This window comes from Eleginops maclovinus, chromosome 13 (assembly GCF_036324505.1).
Source record: "Eleginops maclovinus isolate JMC-PN-2008 ecotype Puerto Natales chromosome 13, JC_Emac_rtc_rv5, whole genome shotgun sequence".
NCBI classification, from domain to species: domain Eukaryota; kingdom Metazoa; phylum Chordata; class Actinopteri; order Perciformes; family Eleginopidae; genus Eleginops; species Eleginops maclovinus.
In genome coordinates this window covers 14217686-14238248 of record NC_086361.1, presented here as the reverse complement: position 1 = coordinate 14238248, position 20563 = coordinate 14217686, and the positions used below count along the sequence as shown (strand labels likewise).

Genomic DNA, 20563 nt, shown 5'->3' with positions numbered 1-20563 from the left:
ATTGATTTTTATCCAATTAACCGCATTCACTGCCAGTTGGGCCCTGAGATGTTGGGTTAACGCTAATAATGCAATGTTACAGCACTCCCAAGCTTTGTCACAACCCCACAGAGAAAAATATGTATGTAAGGCTGCACTGTGAATCACTCAGGCACTTTCGCTCTGGAAGAGGGGAACATCTGACAGCGGAGTTTAAGAGGATGTGTTTTTGGAGGGAGTAGTAGGAGTAGGATGGTAAAGAGGTGATGGTAGGGAGGATGGTTAGTAGGAAGAAAAATGGGGATAGTGGGAGGACGAAGAGGACAGGAAGAAAGTTACTTCTCTCCTTCTCCTGCTTAACTCTCTCCTGTCTTCTCAATCCCTTCTTTCTCTTTTCAATTTTCCTTCTGTTGATCACCCATGCCTTCTTTCCTTTCTTCAGTCTTTTCATCTTCCATCCCTAGCCTCTAGTCTACACCTTCAATGCCACATTTTTTCAATTTTCCGACCCAAAAATTAATAACTCTAAAATGCAACAAAGCATAAATGACTATTATTACATGTTGGTATTTCATTTATGTATAACACTGTGACATTTATTGTCCACTTAATATTTCATCTGTGAAAATTACAATTCTAGCAAAAATCTATACATGTTGGTCTTGTCCAACATTTAAAACGTTCATTTTTGTTCAGAAATCCACAATTTCACAGTTTTAATTATGCAAAAATAAACTTTATTGCAACGTTTGATGAGCAGAGTAAATACTGCTAACCACAATGGATAAATGGTATTATGCAACTTAATTGATGAGTAAGGAAGCTGTTGACCACAGAAACAGATCAAAGTAGACCAGGTTATTCTTAAAACCAGGCGCTAAATAAGAATACATGTGCAGATTTTGACAACTTGCACTGTGTGGTAATCAGAAATTGAACAGCCATAAATCAATTTGAAGTAAACACTGGTAAACTGCAAGTTTGTAAAAAGAACGTAGCTCACTCAAAAGTAATAAACAAACAATGAATGAGTGAATGAATAAAATACTGTAATGCTATTCACATCATGGAAGAAATAAAAGTAACTCTTACTTAAAATATGGACAATGTTTTGCAAAAAGGTTGTATAGAAAAAAAACTTCTTCAGCTTTTAGTAACAACTTCACACATTTGCAGATAATACAAAAGAAAAAAATACATCTCATAAAAATATTACCACTTAATTTTTTTCAATATGGCTTTTGGACTGTGCAGTTAGAACCAAACATCAGGATTCATATATTATGGGTTAGCCTTATTTTTAACTTGTGCTTTTAAAGATAAGTCTGAGCATTCTGGCCAAAATGCAAATGTTGAAAAATATGTTCTCCTTTATGAATTATGAGCTCTTATTATAATTTAAAAATCAATTCTTACTTTGGTTACGTAAATCTTAAGTAATTAAAAAAGTAAAATGTCTAATATATATGTTTGGGACCTTTTATGGAAAAGGAAATCTATAATATTATTAGACTATTAGCAAATCTTAATCTTCAAAAATAATAATTCATCTAATATAATTCCTTCAAAATGAACTCCAATTAAAGTTAAGCATGGGATCATTTGCATCGTAATAACAAGGAAGCTTTTTCAAACGATAAACAATACTTCAAGTACTAGACCTGAATTCAAAATAGAACATAAATATACATTTCATATACATAACAATGTTTTCTGCACTATTACAATATAACTCCAAAGAATATTAGAAGTCAATAATAAATAAGGTGTGTGAACCAATGTGAGTTGTCGTTGTGCACGAGCACAAGACTCAGTAGTACAGTTACAATGAGAGCAGGTGGAGTTAGGCGCTTACCTCGGGTCAGTTTTGGGAGGGAGGGAAATAAAACTGACCGAAAACACAACACACAACCATTCTCAGAAGACAAGCCTAATTTCTAATCCTGCGGTTACCTCACATACTGTATGAATGTACAGTAAATGTATTGCCCTTGAATCGCTCTGTACCTGGTAGGAAAATTACATTAACAAAAGAGAGTATCTGTGGAGATCGGCCTGCTCGTACACATCAAGGCTGAAATGGTCAGCGCTGACTTTATCAAATGTCTTCTTGTGTCAGCTGGGTGCAAAAGAGTCACGTATCTACAGAAAAATTGCACTTGTTCAACTGCAAGTATGAGGAATCTCAGATATAAACTGCTGAGTGAGTGAAACGTGGGTACTGTGTTCATCAGTTTCCCCTCTGCACTTCAGTGTTTACTTTTCCTCCACTGATAAATACCCAAGGTCAAAATCCATTCAAGACTGTAAACTGCTATTAAGGTAGGGCTTTTAAATCAGAACACTTCTTCAAAAGCCATTCTCAACCTATTATTGCCTCCCTGCCACAAAACGCACATCTTCCAATTGTACAAGAATCCCTGAAACACAAAATGAAACGTACTACAAAACAGAACCAAAAATATGCTTTGAAAACAAGTGCATATATAACACCTGCTGTGTAAAATAATAGCTCATGCCTTGCAACAGTGCAAATCTTCCGAAAGCGCCAGAAAGCATCTCTTATGATAGACAGTGTTTATACAAAGATCATAGTTAGTATATTCCGTGATACAACTGACTGTGCAACAATCGAGATGATTATAGATCCGTGAGTAAGTGATGTAAGTGTGTTGTGCAGTGGCTTGTTGACAGAGCATGTGTGAAGATGCATTTCTCAAAGATCTAGTTTCCAACGTAGCTTTCAGCGTCTTTGTGTCCACTCAAATTTGTGCTCTCCAGTTTAACGTAGCGTGACCGGTCTGCCTGGCTCAGAAAGCAAGGGGAAGAAGGGGGGAGTGTAGAGGTGTGTGAAAGTGGAGATAATGGAGGAATGAGGAGTGTAAGTGTGCGTTCAGGAGGGGTATAGGTTGTGTGTCCTCTGGTTAAGACCGTTGTGTTAATTCCTTTTAGGAGGCAGTATCAAGAATAGTGATCTAATGTGGCGGTGTGGAGATCCTTAAATCTTAGCCAAAAGCAGATGGAGAAAGTGATCAGTCATTAAGCAGCCCTGTAAGCTCTGCTGTTCTCAGAGGTCAGGCTGAGATGTCATTTGTGATGTTTTTCAGTGGCACGGTGGCTCAGAAGGCAGTGGTGACAGCGTTTCCTCGCCTTGTGCCAAGGCGGATGATTTCCCCCGGCACCGTGTCCAGCTGCTCATACGCCAGCCGCCCCTCCTCACCTGCCACACACACACACAAGGGTCGTTATAAACACTGCAACCCCAAGCAGCTTTCAGTGAAGACAAATGACCTGCTACTAGAGATCAACAGAGCACAGGGGAACAATGGTTTTCCATTAATGTGTTACTCACCAAACGTGAGCAGGGTTTCTATGGCGACATGGCGTAGCTCCTCATCAGCTGAGTCACACAGAGCGACTACCGCCTTGATGCTCTCTACTGCCTACAGACAGATGAGAAAAGCTCTGTGAGGAAGGCTGGTAGCGAAATGAATCAAGTGTGCTACTTATATAGACATATTATTATAACATGATAAAATGTAAATCTATCTTTGAAATAGTATCACTAGCTGTAGTACAGCAGCTCCATATCCTCAGAGTATCACGTCACTATATGCCGTTAGAGGACACTGACCTGCAGACAGCTGAGAGCCGAGCAGGCCGCCCTCTGGCTCTGAAATCCAGCCTCTGACAGGGCGTGGGTGTAGCACTCCAATGCCTGTAGACAGAAACATAAACATTAAAACACAGCTAACAGCTTCTGTCAGAACTATTTGAGCTGTTTTTCCTTCCACACACATCTCTCCAACAGGCTCCATGCTCGATCACTACTCACTCTGGTCCTGAAGTGGCTGTTTGATGCAGAGGAGAGGTAGTCGGCTGCTGCCTTGTTGACCCGAGGGTCCTCCGCAGTGAGCAGGGAGGCCAGGGCCCTTAGAGAGCTGCTTCTGGGCCACAGCGATGACAAAGGCATGGCCTCCAGCTCTGCTAGACACTGAGAGTAATCCCCGCTGCACAGAGCCTCTGAAAACACCTCTGAGTATGACACACACACACACACACACACCCACACACACAGAAACACACGTCAGGAGATTTTAACAAGGTCTTGAACTAACAATATCTTCTTTATTATTAATATTCCGCTATTTTTTAAGGTTAATTCACTAGTCTATAAAATAAAAAAAGAAATACAAAGTATTAAAAAATATCCATATCTGTAGTTTTTCTAAATCTTCCTGATTTTTCAGTCCGAAATTCACAAATATTCAGTTTATTATGATTTTGAATTTACATAAGCAGGATATTACCATATTTGAGATGCTGAAAAGATTTTTTTTCTTACACTTTTATAATGAATGAACTCAAAATAGCTGATTAAATGTTTACATTTTTAAAGCTGCTTAAATTTGTGGAACGATGGATTAGTCGATACACATTACACCTGTAGAGAGTGAGGCACAGGCACTTTTTTCTGTATTTTTTGGTCATCCCGCTTTTGCTCACCTTCTCTGGCCAGATGCAGCAGGTGTGTCTCCATGTCCTGCAGTTCATGCTGTAAGATGTAGCTGTGGAACTGAAACACGGTCAGGACGTCCTGGGAGAACTCAGCGTCAAGGGGACTGTGAGCTGCCATCAGATCGCTCCTGTCCACCATCTCACTCACTACAAGACCAATCACTGGAGAGAAGAGAACGAAATACGAGGTCAGTGGAAATTGTTTTGAGGCAACTATAACTGCATTTGAAAGATCTAGGAAATATTCACTATGGATTTACTATTCCTTTTAGCCTCTTTAATTGTGTATTTTTTTTAAAACCACATTTGATACTTGGCATATTCTTTATTCTTTGTCTTTGATTCAATTTAGTTTGCCTCTGTTTCTGATTTTATTAGATACCCTGGTTTTAAATTGGTAACATTATTATTTTATCTCGTCATTTATGCAGATATGTGCACGTCTTTATGAGTATACATACATGTTTGTCTTTGTGAAGCACTTCGGTGCAAAAATCCCCTGCCTTTTAAGTGCGGTGTAAATTAAATGTTCTTGAAACTAAGCAGAGGCAATGATTTAATCTTTATCTAAAACCTAACAGTAATTTAAAACAAATATATTCCATTTTGCCCTTTGGCTTGTTTGCAGAACGAAAATAGAGATGATGAAACCTGTGTCGGCGCTGTGTGGGTGTCTCTCCTGCAGCACTGCTGTGTAGCGCTGGTTCATGTGTTTGAACACTCGGTCCAGTGTGGTGTGGAAAAGTCCTGCAGACCCGCTGCACTCTGACCACAGAGCCATCAGCTGAGGCCGCTCGGCGAGGCCTGGGAGCACTGAGGGAGACAAGGACAAAACAGAAGGTCAGACACTACAAACCCTCACAAGAGAGAGCCCTTTCTGTTGCATAGTAATCATGCTTTATAACATACTCAAATAAGTAAGTAAGTCCTAAGTTGATCCTTTACAGTTACTAAGACATAATGCTTTTGCGACTAAACAAAAGGATAGTTAATAGAAAGGGGTTGTATCCAAAGTTCTTTCCAGTAAAAAGAGACATAGGGTGGAAAAAAGCCTTAAATGACCTTTCTAAGATGCAAAAAGAACAGTTTTCAGTTGTTGGTACCTACCGTCACCAGCAGATGTAATGGATCCCAGTTGGTCCGCACTGAGCTCTGAGAGCTCTTCTAACAGCTGAGTTTGGGCGGACAGCTTTAGGAGAAGACTGCGACGCTGCCACAAACCCAACCCACTGCTCAACAGCTGTTAGAGGAAGACACAAAAAGAGTTGTTGCATTAAACTGATAATATCTAACTTTTACATGCATCATTCATACTTCATTAACATCTACCTGAATGAGGTGATTGCAGTACTGCAGGTGGATGACGATCGCCACGTCCAGGCTCTCGTTTCCAGTGGTGAGCGGCAGGGGGCTTCCTGCCACGCTGTTGCCCACCCCAGTGTCCTCTGTCAGGGCTTCACTCAGGTGTCCTCTGGCCTCTGGATGCTGACCACTGAAAGACACATAGCCAGAGTCACCACCAAGGGGCAGCAGCCACACACTGAACATTGATCTGCACTAAATGGATTACAATGAGGTACTGCTATGATGCAAGGTAACTCAGAATTTTATCCGAGTAACTCATTCAGAGCATCCAGCGAGTTATAACCAAGCCCAATGAGTTTTCTATCTCAGCTCTAAAACTGGATTTGTGTTTGTGATAGCCTTTCAAAGACATTAGAGTGCAGAGACACTGTAGAGACACTTCAAATAAGCAGTTATTATTATACAATAACATGTACTCAGTGTAAATGTCGACCAACATAAAGTTCACGTGCTATCTCCCACTCACCCGATCCTTTCCCCATCAGCATCAAAAAGCGGAGACCTCTGTGGGGGGGGGCTGAGGATGGCGTTTTCGTCTCCAGTGTCTTCGTCGTCAAAGTCGGAGGTGTTGAGGAAGTCAAAACTCTCCAGGGCGCTCTCCACCGTCAGACTGAGGCTGGACGACCGGCTCCTGTGACCCGGGAGACGACACTGTGAAGAAGAAGGGGGAGATAGATTATTTTAGTGTACGTTATCACCTTTAGCTTTAGAGTGACTTGTTACTTTATAGCTAAGAGTAACATCTATAGCTTAAATATGTTTATCTTTATTAGATAAGCATTTTACTAAATCAATTATGAGATAATAATTAAACCCCATTTTATTTCTTTATTTATATTTTGGCTCTATATTTGAACTTGGAGTAGTTTAAGTCATAAACTCTTATTTAATTTAACTCGTGTGATTTTCCCTATTTTATAAATATTTAATCATTGTTTGAGGGTGCCTAAGATCCAAGAACTCCCTGTCAATGAAGACTTTAATGTGTTTTCTAAACAGATATACATGTAAAAGGGAGACAGAAAGGTCGGTCACCTTGAGCAGATCCTCGAGGCGCATCACTTCCTGCTCCAGATCCTGCAGCTCTCGGCAGCGGTGCGTCAGGGACTCCAGCCTCATCAGCAGGCTGTGGATAGCCTCCTCCAGGCTGCTCTCCAGGAAAGCCCTGCTCCCCTCGCCTGCCCAGCTCAGACTTCCTCCTCCCTCCGTCGAGCTCCCACCTGGCGACATGATTTCCGAAGAAGTTAGCCTCCTTACGAGCTGCCTGGTCAGGCTGCCCGCCTCCTCTGTGTCCAGTTCCACAGGTTTCAGCTCATCATTTTGATCTAAGAAAACATCCTCAGGAGCCACCGTAGAGAGGTGCCTGTCAGAGCAGAGCGACGCTGAACCGCAGTTGGAGCCAGAATTTCGTTGCGACTCTGTGCGCTCCCACTCTGAATCCTCTGCCACCTCGGCTTCCTCACTGGCAAGGCTGGCACTGGTGCGCCGACTTCCTCTGCTAGCGGTCTCCCCATCCTCTTCATACTCCTCCTCCTCCTCTTCTTCTTCTTCTTCCTCCACTAAATGCTCCTCAGCAATGGAGTCTTCCCTTGTAGGGAGGATTTGTGTCGATGATAGGTCAATTTCTGGGGGGGTGACTGTGATCTCAGGGTTGGAATGGCGGTGGGAGTGGGAGCTCGGCGCCGGGCTGGGCGAAGAACCGGAGGTGTCCGAGAAGGTGAAGGAGAGACGCTTACACTCGGCCACGCCGCAGCCGCCGTTCTCAAAGATGTCATCTGGTAAAGTGGACTGAATGGACAGACAGCACAGTAAGTATGTGTCACAAAAAAGATGTAAGACTAGGAAACACTTTCAAATCAGTGCATTTGAGATGAAAAAGCACAAGAGAAAGCCCTTTCAAGTGGAAAAACAGATGCAGACACAAAAAATCCACTCTTACTCCATTTTTCTTTCTAAATTCTAATGACCAGATCTAAGCTAGTCTCTTCAATAAGGCTGATTGATTTATCAACCAAGATAGCATCCCACTTAGGTAACAAAAATGCATGCAAATAAACATGCAAAGAGTGCATTCTGCAGCCCACAGAAAGGGACTGGACAAGCCCGAGTGTGTCCACACCAGCAGCAGAATACATCCCCATTGTGTCAATGAGGAAGGGGGCACACAAAAGTCAGGTAAGGAGGGTTGAAGGGCCACAACACACTCACATAGACCTCCAGACTGGATTTGGGCCTTGGCCGGAGAGAGGCCAGGTCACCAAACGAGCGACTGCGCCTGAGCTTCTCTAGCAGGGTTTCTCGGAGCATGTGCAGGAAGGAGAGGCGCTGGCGCTCCACGGGATATGGCCGCCACTTCTTTACACAATGCACGCAGGCATTTAGGACAAGGTGTTGGGTATTCGAGTGAGGGGCAGGTGAGTGAGATGCAGGAGGGATGGATACACGTGTAAAGTGGGACAGAGTGTGGGTAAGGGGGTTTTGACGTGGAAATGCAAGGAGAGGAGAGGAGGATAGCAGCGACACGGGTGAGGGTTAGTTTAAGGGTAGCACTGGTGTTTCTAACACAAGCATGACGCATCAACAAAAATGATTGTGTTCAAAATCACGGGGCTATTAGTCAGGTTAGTGTGCAGGGACTATGGAGGTGTAAAATACAATTTCACCTAGATTAAGCCTCAAAAACTTAAAGTGCTGATGTTTCTTTTCGAGATGATGTCTAAGTGATCTCAGTTTTACATACAACTACGACACTAATGAAGCTAAAGCAGTTTTACTCACGAAAAAGGAGTTATCCTGAAAGGTGGGGGTCTCCGGTGTGCCCTGGCTGTAGACTGACACTCGTCTCTGCAGTGCTGTGGCTTTGCTCACGTTACCAGACGAGAGAGTCAGGTCCTCGACATCGAAGGGGCTAAAGGGGGAAGGAAGCAAGACAATTGTTTTGCAAATGCTCTTTAGGATTGATCAATGCCTACCTACATGTTCTGTTTAAGGGATTTCATTCATTTAGTTTTTTGTCACAGAGCAGAATGTATTTGCTTGGTTAATTTAACTTGTAAGGGCCATGTTTTGCCAACAGATGGCAGAAGACCATAGATAAAAACGATACAACTTAAAGCTACGACACTAATAAAGGTTACTATAGTGTTTACGGGCAATTTGCTTGCGAAGAGAGATTGACTGTGCATGCATTGAAAATGAAATGAAATGAATTTCCAGCTCATTTTAAAGCTAAATTAGCTCAAATTAATTGAATACATCTTCTTCATATCCTTGCATGACTTCATGACGTCATAATGAATTTAAGAAATGTTTGGGAAATCTGGGCAGAGTTTAACAAAACTATCCGTTTGCAAACTCTCGCATGACCTGTGCATAATAATCCCAGTGTCATTATCCAGTATGATCACATCTTCTCAAACGCATGCAGTTTCACTAAAGCCTTTCTACTTAAATTACTTCTGCACGCAGCTCACATTTACTTAAATTCATGTTTATGCGAGAGAATTCAAGGTAACATGAAATGATATATTTATAAACCTACCGTAATTTTAAGGATAACGTTTTTCTTTATAAAGATACCAACAAATGTTATATCTACATGACACTCTACACTGAAGCAAACCATGATTAATAATATAAAACGTGACCTGCTTGCTGTACGTATTAAAGTCAACTTACTACCACGTGACCTCCAGGTTGAGTTTGATGGTCCCCAGGTCGTTGACGTCCACAGCCACCACCTGAGGCATGGCAGTGAAAAGCTCCTTGGTTTCACAGATCACGCTGCCCACCAGCATGTGAGTGGCCAGGCCCTTCAGCTCCGTCACCTGATGGAGGAACAAAGACAACATTTATCTGCTGCTCAGGTCAGGGAGACGATAATAACATTCGTCTGACATCAAGACATACGCTTAATGTTCTTCTGACATCAAGATGCAAGTCAGATGATTGTTGATGAATCATTTTCTTACAAAAGCTGCAACAAAATATGGTCATCATGACTCATAATGAGACTCATGACCAACCTGTCCTTTATTTGTGCGATGAAAAACAACCTTGCACAAAATCTGGTCGATCTGATGACACTTTTTAAAATCTGGATATCTACCTTGATGTTGATGAGGTCAGTGATGAGTGGCATGAAGATCATCTCATCTCCGTCCCAACTCTGTCTGGAGTTCACTTCAATTTTTCCCTTTAACTTCCACCGCTGGCGACCATACCGCATGAAGATCTAGAGTTTGGAGAGAATAAGAAAGTAAACCTGAAGCCAGAGGAAGGACAATTCTTTCATTGCCTCATAGGACATAATTTGAGGCAAAAAATTTTGATAAGTGATGAAGTTGTATGCAAATCCTTTAATCAAGTAAACGTAGCAATAACATTGTGTGTGTGTGTGTGTGTGTGTGTGTGTGTGTGTGTGTGTGTGTGTGTTACTTCAGTAAAAGTTACGTATAAGCACCAAAATATTCCAAAAGTTTATGTGTTCACTACATCGCAGAGGGAAATATTGTGTGGTGGTGAAGTCGGTGTATAAAGTATGGAAATACAGGTATCTAAAGAGCTTACTGAAGTACTGTACTTGAGTAAATGTATTTAGTTACTTTCCACTACTTGATGGGTCTTGTTATATAATAAGATTCTGCTGAAATCTACCAAATTCCACTTTTTGCTTGAACCTAAAGTAAGGTGTTATGTCCTAATGCTTAGCTAAATGGTTTTGCAATATTTCACACAGATTCCAAGTTGCTGTCACAGCCATGCATTACATACAAAAATAAAAACTTGCCTCATACTGATCTCCAGGACAGAGCCGAGCAAAACCTGCCAAACCTGTGAGAAAGAAGAAAATCAATTGGTTTAAAAACAAAATGACCTTTGTTTTTTCTTAGTTTTTTTTTTTTACAATGTATGTGTTAAGGGTAGTATACGTATGCTTTCATGGAAATAAACTACAAGAACTTTTCTGTTACATAATGATGAACGCTACATTTTAGAGTTGAAAACGGAGCGTGAACATGCTCCATACAGTAGGCAGGTTGTGTAGTGATGATCAGCTATCAGTTCACAACATTCTTGCAGACAGCAGAGCCTTAATGCCTCTTTTTTTCAGAAATGAACACCGTTTGTGAGTGGGTTTACTTGTCATTTTACCTACCTTTCATTCTGATATGAAACTCTCCGAGCAGGTTCTCCAGTTCGCTCTCGAACGTGCTCATGTTCTGCGGAGTTGAGTGAGAGATAACACTGATCACATAAACAGCCCTTTGTTTCACAAGTCCAGAACAACAATAGTAATCAAGTTATCTGAAGAGACTTTGACTGACAGTCAACAGTAAGCTGCAGAGGAGGCAGGGTGGCTGGCGTAAGCCCTGCAGACAGGTGATGACAGATGTGTGTGTTTACCGGATTTAAAGGCCACGCTGTAAGTATGTGACAATACATGTCAGTGTTTACAAATGACCTAAACAGTAATCTGAATCAGGTGTTTAAGAAGTGTTGTCCGCTTTGAGCCAATGTTTGCTAGTTATAGTAAGCTGCAAATGGCTTTTTAATCACATTAAAAAGGTACAGGGTTCAAATAAGTTTTGATAGTTTTGTATATTTATCAGTTTGGTTGAAATTTAAATTTTGCACTGCTCTGATGGTAGTTGGTTTGCCTATATTACTTTACATTTAGATTATATCGAGTCAGAAAGGGTCAAATGCTGGCCCCTATTTCTCTAGAGCAGGTGGCCCCTTTCAAACACTGCAGACCATGCGATATGCCAGTACCTCGGTGTATTCCTTGTAGCGACGGTTGACCTCTGCGATGCTTTCCTTGGTGCCTTTAGTCGAGGGAGAGGAGGAGAAGGCCTGCTTCATCCGGCTGGCTCCATCCCTCAGACGGCTCTGGATGCAGAAGGCCTCGTACAGCTCGTCCACCTGAAAGCACACACAGAGCCCCTCCATCTTTAATAAACAAGAAAGCCAAGAGTATGTATATTCAAATGCAAGCTCTCATGTTCATTAGTGCTCATGCTCAGGAAAGAGAAACTTATACACTAATGAAACGAAACAAGTCTTTGAAGTTTGGACCCCTCCATACGTTGTACAGCAAAATATCCCGAGCAGGATGCAAACTCCCCCTCGAAAAACGTCCTCATGCAATCCAAGTTATTCTGGATGTGCTCACATCTCACTGGGATTCGTTCAATGCCCAACTCAGCTTTAGGCGCAAGAAGTAATCAGCAACAGCAAAACTAGGCATTTTATCAAGGAAGAAATACTGATGAAATGTATATGAAAAAGTATCTGAATACAATGTGACTTTTACTATGTTCAGACTCCAGAAAAGAGAAAAGCGGTTGCAAAGGAAGAGATAATGAACTGGTAGATAGCAAAATAATGAAAGAGGAAGTCAGATATAGATAAAAGGACAGTTATCAAGAGAGATAAACTGAGGAGAAATGAGTGAGCAGATACAGCTGGTATGTATCAGTGTTACTGTTTTCTCCAGTGGCAGACGTGTATGCCGTCCAAGTCTGCAAGCCCAGTGGGACACTCCCAAACAACAGACGGCGTTAAGAGCTCATTTGGAGACGTCTGCCCGATTTCAGTTTGAAACCAGCCTGATTCAACCCAAAACCCACAGGGAGAGGGAACAAGTCCATCAACATCCTGCCACCTTACCATGGAGCTGCCATCTTAAATGTTTTTCCTTGTTTTCTCAATGTGTGTGTTCATTTCAAGTTAACTGCAACATTTTGGTCAGCTGAAAATGTGTTTTTTAGCATTAAGTTGTACTTTAGTCCATCCTCTTGTGCCCATTTCGGTTGCAAAAAGATGTCACAAATGGGTGACACATCCACTTCTTACATGAAGTCTATGTCAAAACTAGGGGTCATGTTGGAACTAGGGAAAGTAGGGTACGAATAAATGTCTGCCTAAAGTCTCGAACACAATGTATAATAAAACTGCATCAGTTAAACTTATAATGTCCCAAACATAATTAAGAGCCCAAACATAATTGGGGGTCCATTCATTCTTCATTTATTCTCTAACTTTGCTGAGTCATCTCACAGAAATAACAATTCACCAGCAGTCCAGATTTTCAGCATCCTGTCTCCATAATTTCCTGCCTTCCCCGAATTCACATCTGATCGAAGTGGCAGCCGGGCAAAACAAAACACCTCTGGTGCACCTCATCAAAAGGAAATATTGCAGGCTGCCTGACGAGGACGCTGAAATATTGATGCCTCGCGCTCTTTATGGCACTCATTAGGGAGAAGTGGGAGAAAATGGGCCATTTGGGCTCCTGCCGTACTGACAGCTTCTGTGTGTTTGCTTGTGCATCTTTGTGTCTGAACTGTACACTGCATGTGTGTGTGGACATGTTTACATGTATAGAGAGAGCATGTTGTTGTTGTTGTTGTTGTTGTTGTGGGTGGACACATGAATGTTTCACATGGCGAAAATGTGATGTTTCTGCCCAAGAGGATGAGCAACAAAACTGATGATGTTAAAATAATGTATTTGGGCACACATGCATACAAACAGCCCACAACCCAATCGTACCAACTCCACCTTAAACCAACCAGCACCCCCCACCCCCGACTGCAACCCAGCCCCGTCTGTCTGTCTGTGGTATGTGGTGTTTGTGGCGGGGCTGCAGCAGCTGAGCCGAGCCAGCTATAAAATACCCTCCAACCACAACTGTTATTCTCCATTCTCAGATTCATCGAGAGCTGATTCAGAGCCAACATTGACAGCTAAACAAGTTTCTTTACAATAAAACAAGCCAAAAAAAGAGATGTGACTCAATTGGTCAATAGAAATAACTTTATCCAAGGTAACTTGCACTGATTAAGTCAAGAGATATTAAATTACTGTACTTGTATCAATGAGTAGACAACTACAATGAGTTATTCATTTGGAGAAAATATGTCTAACAAAAGGTGGGCCTGAACAAACTGGGGCTGATGAATAGCCACCATTCTGCTCAGGCAATCAGTAATCATATCATTATCCGCTAATTAAGCTCATTTTTGTCCCCAATTACTATGGCCCCTTGCTGCCTTCAAGGAAATGTCCTTCTGAGGGTCAGCCAAGCGCCACTCCAGAGGACCATCGGCATATTGCCGTGCCTCGGGTGCATTTCACCCCAGAATAAAAAAGGACATTTAATAAGGCAATACACAAACAAAGAAAAGACAGAAACCTAAACACAGGCAGATGGTCACAATGTGTTATATATCACATACAATATTATCTCTGGCATACACCTTTCAAGCTTCATGGCTTAGAGTTTAATATTTTTCTTTGTTGTCTTCCTGAGCTTTTGCACTGAATTTGTAAAGATAAAAAGGTCCCATTGCAAAATCACAAGAATTAGAGGAAGATTACATAAGGAGTTTAAGAATAATTATAAAATGTAATTAAGAAAATACAAACATATCTATCCCTTACATTGAATCACATTTTGTTTAACAATAGCAATAATTTCCTTTTTTAGAAGCAATTACCATCACAATATATGGGACCAGTGTGTGTATTGAAGGGAAATTTCAATACAAAAAAACCCTGCTTTAAATTCATCCCAGAGAAAAACCATCTGACCCTTCTTAATTCACCAGATGTGAACAGATATTAAATGTAAATGTATTCTACATCGAGACCTCTAATGGACACAGACTCCCTGTATCAATTACAGTTCAGTGAGATGACAAAAAATGAATAGCTCTGAAAAGCAGTGAGGGATTACGGGAGGATATTTATTTGGGAATCAATTATGACCAGGTCGAGGATAATATTGTGTTTATAAAAGGGTGAAATATCCATTTAATTCCATATCTTACGTCCCTCCAAAGCTAATCCTTGTGAAATTACAAAACAATAATACTTGTTCAGCGGCTTGCTTTTTTATGAAGTATCACTGGGAGTTTTCTCAGTATCTATTCTGAAGATACTTTAAAACTGTGGGATTTTAATTATGAGCAGAGCATCTTCAGGATATGGCAGAAATCCTCTTAAAATATGGCCATTATTGAGGATTGTGGGATGTATGGTTCACCCCCCCCAACACACACACACACACACACACACACACACACACACACACACACACACACACACACACACACACACACACACACACACACACACACACACACACACACACACACACACACACACACACACACACACACACACACACACACACACACACACACACACACACACACACACACACACACACACACACACACACACACACACACACACACACACACACACACACACACACACACACACACACACACACTTTCTGCCCAGAGGGCGAGTGATTATAAGCAGATTAAAACAGGCGGGCCACATCAAACAGCATCAAACACACAAGCCCCTCTCTGGGGGGTTTGGGTGTGTGTGTGTGTGTGTGTGTGTGTGTGTGTGTGTGTGTGTGTGTGTGTGTGTGTGTGTGTGTGTGTGTGTGTGTGTGTGGCCAGATTAGCATTCAAGGCAAGAGGCCCTATATTAAAAAAATAATCACATGCAAAGTATTTACACTCACTCTGGATTGTATTTGGCACATGATTAACACACCGTTTCCCTCTCTCTTGTGGGAAAAGGAGGTGCTTGGCAGCTGCTATTCTCACCTTCAATCTTTGTCACTCATCTCTTTAATGATGCCCTGCTTAAACTAGTGACCCACACACACACACACACATACATACACACCATAGGGGTTGTATTGGGCCACCTGCGACTTCCATGTGTGCCAATTACTGCTGTAGACATCTGCAGGCAGTCAGCAGCACGGGCAGGAACAAAAGACTGACGGGGCTGATGTATGACACACACACTCAGACACATATACACTAACAACTTGCTGATGGATGATTGTTAAGTCATCCCTCACGGCAGCTGTCCTGCACAAAGAGAGAGGCCTGTGCCTGAGCAGCAACACTGACGTGAACAATGTAGCTCATAACTACTGAATACATAACTGATTGTCCTGTTCTGAGATGAGGCAAAATACACATGCTGCTTTTATCTTGCTCCAGTATTATCCATACAGTTCTGTATCTGTCTGACATTGTTTTGTTTAGTAACTGAAATAGATTAGGTTTCAAAAACAGTTTGTGACTGAGGTACTTATCACTCCGTCTGATTAAGCTAATTGTATAATAAGGGGATGATTGTTTTTCCTCTTTACAGGCCAATCATCACTACCTCTCTCCTAACATAGACAGCATGTATGCTTCAGAAGTCTCAACATCAACCAATTAATACAATGATTTGATAAAACTGTAACAACCAATCTGTGTTTTATCTGCTTAATAAAAAGTATTATTCACAAACACAACTACCTTTAAAATAACACTGACGGAAAAACATACAGCGTTATCAAAGACTAAACATCCTGGGGGGGTTTGGGTGTGTGTATGTGTTTGTGTGTGTTGTTTAATTTCCTGATCACGATGCTTTGTGGTTGGCCAATTCTCTTAGCTCAGCAATTGATCTTACTATGTACCCATCTGCTGATGCTGAAGTTTGGAAAATACACCTGTGTGTGTGTGTGTGTGTGTGTGTGTGTGTGTGTGTGTGTGTGTGTGTGTGTGTGTGTGTGTGTGTGTGTGTGTGTGTGTGTGTGTGTGTGTGTGTGTGTGTGTGTATTTGATGTCTTTTTACGGGGCAGGCATGCTGCTAGTTGACTTGGCATACGTATATTATTGAATCCAACATGCATTTCTGTCTTCATTAGTTCTCATGTATTTCAAACTCTTTCATTTCCAGCCAATAACCCACATAAAGTCAGGCAGGTGTAGAAAAGACAAAAGGCGTTTGGATCAGAAGCACTGCCACATATTTAGAGTGAAAGAGAACAGGGGGTGCTGGATTTAACTTACTCTGTAGTTACGCTTCAACTTGTATGCTTTTTGTCTGCCTGACAAGATGAATCAGTCACTCCTTCAAATATTTACAAGTGCGTTCAAATCTATTTTTGCAGAGAGTCTGAAAGCACAGAAGAGCTTCAGAGTAATGTTGGATGTTAACTGTAGAGCCTTTGAGTGTGTGTTTGAATCCGGTGACAACCTCACAAGACAAAGCAAGCATTGAATCATCTCTCTCTGTTATCAAGGTCAAAGTTGAGCGTGCAGGCCGAGAACTTGCAGAGTTTCTAAGGCAACATCATGTGTTTTCAAATGACTCTCAAGACGTTTTCCTCCATCTCTCTGCTCTCATTATTCCTCTTTCCCCCTGCCAATCGCTCCTCACTGTAACCCACCAGCTGCCCTGACCCAGATTCACTATCAACCCTTGAGAAACACACAAATCTGTCCAGACTCTTTTTCTTCTTCGGTATTGTTCTGTACACGTGTTCGTTTTTTGGACAAAGGTGAGTTTTATGGTCAGTCAGGATGTATGTGAACATAAAGGGTTCAGGTCATCCGATAAACGTCTCCTCTGTGCTCCTCAGGACTTCAAAGGCTTTGTCTTCGGGGTAACCATGGTTACCTTTAGAGCTGCACTGTTGTTAGGCGGTGTGCCTTTCTGATTGCCTGCTGTCCCCGACTACAAAAAGGGGATGTGGGAGAAATGTCACAGAGGCGTGCCACCTTTGAGGGGATTAATGTCCAGAACTGGCTACCAGGGTGGGGACCACAACAGAGGATATAGGAAAATAGTTTCACTACCTGGCAACCTGTCACCTGAACAGTTGAAAACAGCAGGAAACTTCCTTAATACGTCAGCACATGAACCAGATAAGACTAGGGACAGTTTTCTGCACCAGGGTGGGTAACTCACCGAAAAAGTGATGTAACGGATATAAAATAAATCTATATAAATTAATGTTCTCTGGTGAAAATAACTTAATCCAGCTAGCAACGAATGAAAACCAAATATGTGGAAATGTTCCTGCACACATCCAAAATTACATTAAAATCTGTCAGGATGTTCTCGAAATCCTGGCACCTAGTTTGCTGAATTCCAACATACATTATTGAAAAAATATAATCCTTTCTATTAATGTGTCATATTTCACTTGTCTCCAATCTCGCCCAGTCATGCTTAGCTAGATAGGATAATCAGCGGCTGGCTGTAGATTCATACTTAGAGAACATATACGAGAGTGGCATTGATTTTTTCATCAGACTCTTGTCAAGAAAGTAAACAAGCGCATTTGCCTAAATGTCAAACTATTATTTTAGTAGAGGCGGAAAACAGCACCAGTATTGTGGTTTTTGAATAACTGTGTGGGTGTTCTGTGGAGAAGCTTAAAGGCAAATCTTCAACAGCACTTGATGGATGTTTTCCAAGCAGAAAACAAATCGGTCTAACACTCAGAACAAAACTCTAAAACAAGCTGTCTTGTGACAGATATTAAAAGCATTGGCTGATATAATCCATCACATCAGTTCTTACCTTGCTCATGTGAAACTCCAGGCGTCTCATGTACCTCTCAATGGTTTTGATTTGCTGCGGAAAGACAGACATCACGAACATCAACCAGTGCCTACATGTCGCTTAAAGCAGTTTGATTGATTTGTATGTCTATAACGCAGGATCTAATGAGGCACTCTTTGCAAGCTCGTAAAAAAAGTGACATTTGTGATCATTAAATGTACAGTATGTCACAAGTTGTTGTTTTATATGAAAATACAGCTAATCCCTCCAAAGCCAGCTCACCTGTCCCATCCATTTCTTCCTCTTTCATCATTTTCCCTTATTCCTCTATCCTTCAGCCCATCAATTCTACACTCTCCTTCCCCTTTTCTTTTGCCTTCAGCAGCTTTTTCTCCCTCCTCATTTTTTTTTACATCAAAGATCCCCCCCGCAAACGGCAAACTTGAAGCGGTTGTTACAGCTGACCCTCCCCTCCATCAACTCACCTTGTCAAGATCATACAGCACTCCCTGGTGAGAAACACACACACACACAGTTAGTAGAGAAAACAGCACAGCTGAAGCTGCTTTAAAAAAATGTGAAACAGAGTGTAGTTGTGTGGCGTCAAAAAAGATCTTGTTAAACACACTTTCCAGAGGCAGCCTTTACTCTGCATGTGCACAAAGTGTGTGTAACCGCTGCATTGTAGAAAAATCTAAATGTGTTTGCCATATGTGGATCTGCCACGGAAAAGTAAATGTATTGTTTACTGTATGTGATGCATTATCATTAAAATGAATGAAAATAAAACATAGATGAAATCTTCAGTGTGTTTGGCCTTGAACAGTTTTAGATTTACGAAAATACACTTATGCTGAGAGATGCACTCCTATGCATGTTAGCTAAATATTTTACAATAGCCAGATTAGTAGTACGGGGGTAAACATCTTCTAAAATAAACAAGATAATACTTGTTTGTGCTTCAGATGTAGCTTTGGACAGCCATTTCCAGTTATTGTGCTAAGCCAAATGAGGCTAATATTTACAGTACAGGCATAAAAACAGGTATAAATGTTTTTCCTTAACTCTTGACAAGAAAGGGAAAAAAGCATATTTTCTAAAATTTCCAAATGTTAATGGTAGCTTCTCACCAGGCGGGAGTTCCTCTTCATGTCCTTCATCAGAGACATGAGCTTGTCCAGCTCTGTTTGATGAACTTCAAGGTACTCACTACAGGACAGAAAAAGAAAGTATTAGGTTTGATAAAAAATTCTAAAGTATGCAACTTCCACCCTCTGACAGAAATGCATGCATTTATATAAAAACAACAAGCAGACAAAAATGCCAACAGACGCAAACAGTCTTAACACTTATGGATTCAAACTTGTTCTCAACAACGTAAACTTAATGATCACTCTTGAACATTTGATTAGTTTATGTATTGAAGAGGAAAACATGAGTAAAGTGTGTATGTATAAATGTACATCAGTGTTAGGGTTACTCACTCAAGGCCTTGTTTGAGAGCATTGTAAACTTCCTCCAGTCTTTTGGGCTGCGGCTCTCTGGAGCTGCTGCCTCCCTTGTGTCCCGATAGGTGGGACTTCTTTGGCTTGGACTGAGGCTTCTTCTGCACCACCGAGTTCCCCATGAAAGAGTTACACCTACACACAAACAAACACATAAACTCATCAGTGATTGCTATAGACAGTCCCTTATACAAGCATTCTCTGAATTGATTGAACAACGGCATTGGGGTTCAGGATGGTTTTAAAGGTTTCAAAGCAAAGCAGGAAGAATTCCTCATAAACACCTACTGAAACTGAAAAGGTGCATATAGTTCAGAGCAGGGGAAGAGGCTAAGAGTTCAACTCACGCAGACACAACATTACATCTCAACTTAAATGTGTGATGTAGGATTTCCACAGTGTACAGCTGCCTGTTATAATGTAGCATTAGATGAGATTTCTGTGTTTTTTAACAGCATCTTGAGCTTGCCCTTGGGCCAGTCTCAGCATGAATTCATCTCATCTGTCTGTTTCACAGCACGATAACTCACACAGGACTGACGCATTCAGTCCCCAAATCATTCAACGAAAACATGTCAGACAAGCAAAACTTACAGCATTACCTCAGAGATGAACCTCTAAATCAATCACAGGGGAGCGCAAAATCCCAAGTGTGTGCACATACTTGTGAACGCATGCTAACATGTGATTCCCCACCCCCACTTTCTGTGGATGACCATTTATCTTCTGCAGGGCTGAACTTACAAACACAGAGGCACAATCACACCATCGGCAATCAACGACATTCAAATGTTCTTCACTCTTTC

At 41.4% G+C, this 20563-nt stretch overlaps 1 protein-coding gene across 3 annotated transcripts in view; it reads right to left on the bottom strand.

Annotated features, from left to right (window-relative positions):
- Positions 1 to 693: 693 nt before the first annotated feature.
- ripor2 (RHO family interacting cell polarization regulator 2) overlaps positions 694 to 20563 on the bottom strand; it is a 50471-nt gene continuing 30601 nt past the window's right edge. For 2 of the 3 annotated variants that reach the window (XM_063899707.1, XM_063899708.1), the window contains exons 3-23: positions 19737 to 19892; positions 19383 to 19461; positions 18738 to 18761; positions 18271 to 18324; positions 11638 to 11787; positions 11021 to 11084; positions 10652 to 10695; positions 9971 to 10096; positions 9541 to 9689; positions 8641 to 8770; positions 8071 to 8214; positions 6898 to 7650; positions 6329 to 6513; positions 5827 to 5989; positions 5605 to 5737; positions 5149 to 5310; positions 4486 to 4659; positions 3815 to 4014; positions 3614 to 3697; positions 3332 to 3422; positions 694 to 3199 (exon numbers count right to left, since the gene is read on the bottom strand). In XM_063899707.1, the coding sequence (XP_063755777.1) occupies positions 3099 to 3199; positions 3332 to 3422; positions 3614 to 3697; positions 3815 to 4014; positions 4486 to 4659; positions 5149 to 5310; positions 5605 to 5737; positions 5827 to 5989; positions 6329 to 6513; positions 6898 to 7650; positions 8071 to 8214; positions 8641 to 8770; positions 9541 to 9689; positions 9971 to 10096; positions 10652 to 10695; positions 11021 to 11084; positions 11638 to 11787; positions 18271 to 18324; positions 18738 to 18761; positions 19383 to 19461; positions 19737 to 19892 (3166 nt within the window). In that variant the 3' untranslated portion in view covers positions 694 to 3098. The remainder of the gene's footprint in view (positions 3200 to 3331; positions 3423 to 3613; positions 3698 to 3814; positions 4015 to 4485; positions 4660 to 5148; positions 5311 to 5604; positions 5738 to 5826; positions 5990 to 6328; positions 6514 to 6897; positions 7651 to 8070; positions 8215 to 8640; positions 8771 to 9540; positions 9690 to 9970; positions 10097 to 10651; positions 10696 to 11020; positions 11085 to 11637; positions 11788 to 18270; positions 18325 to 18737; positions 18762 to 19382; positions 19462 to 19736; positions 19893 to 20563) is intronic. The other variant, XM_063899709.1, reaches the window with a different exon arrangement.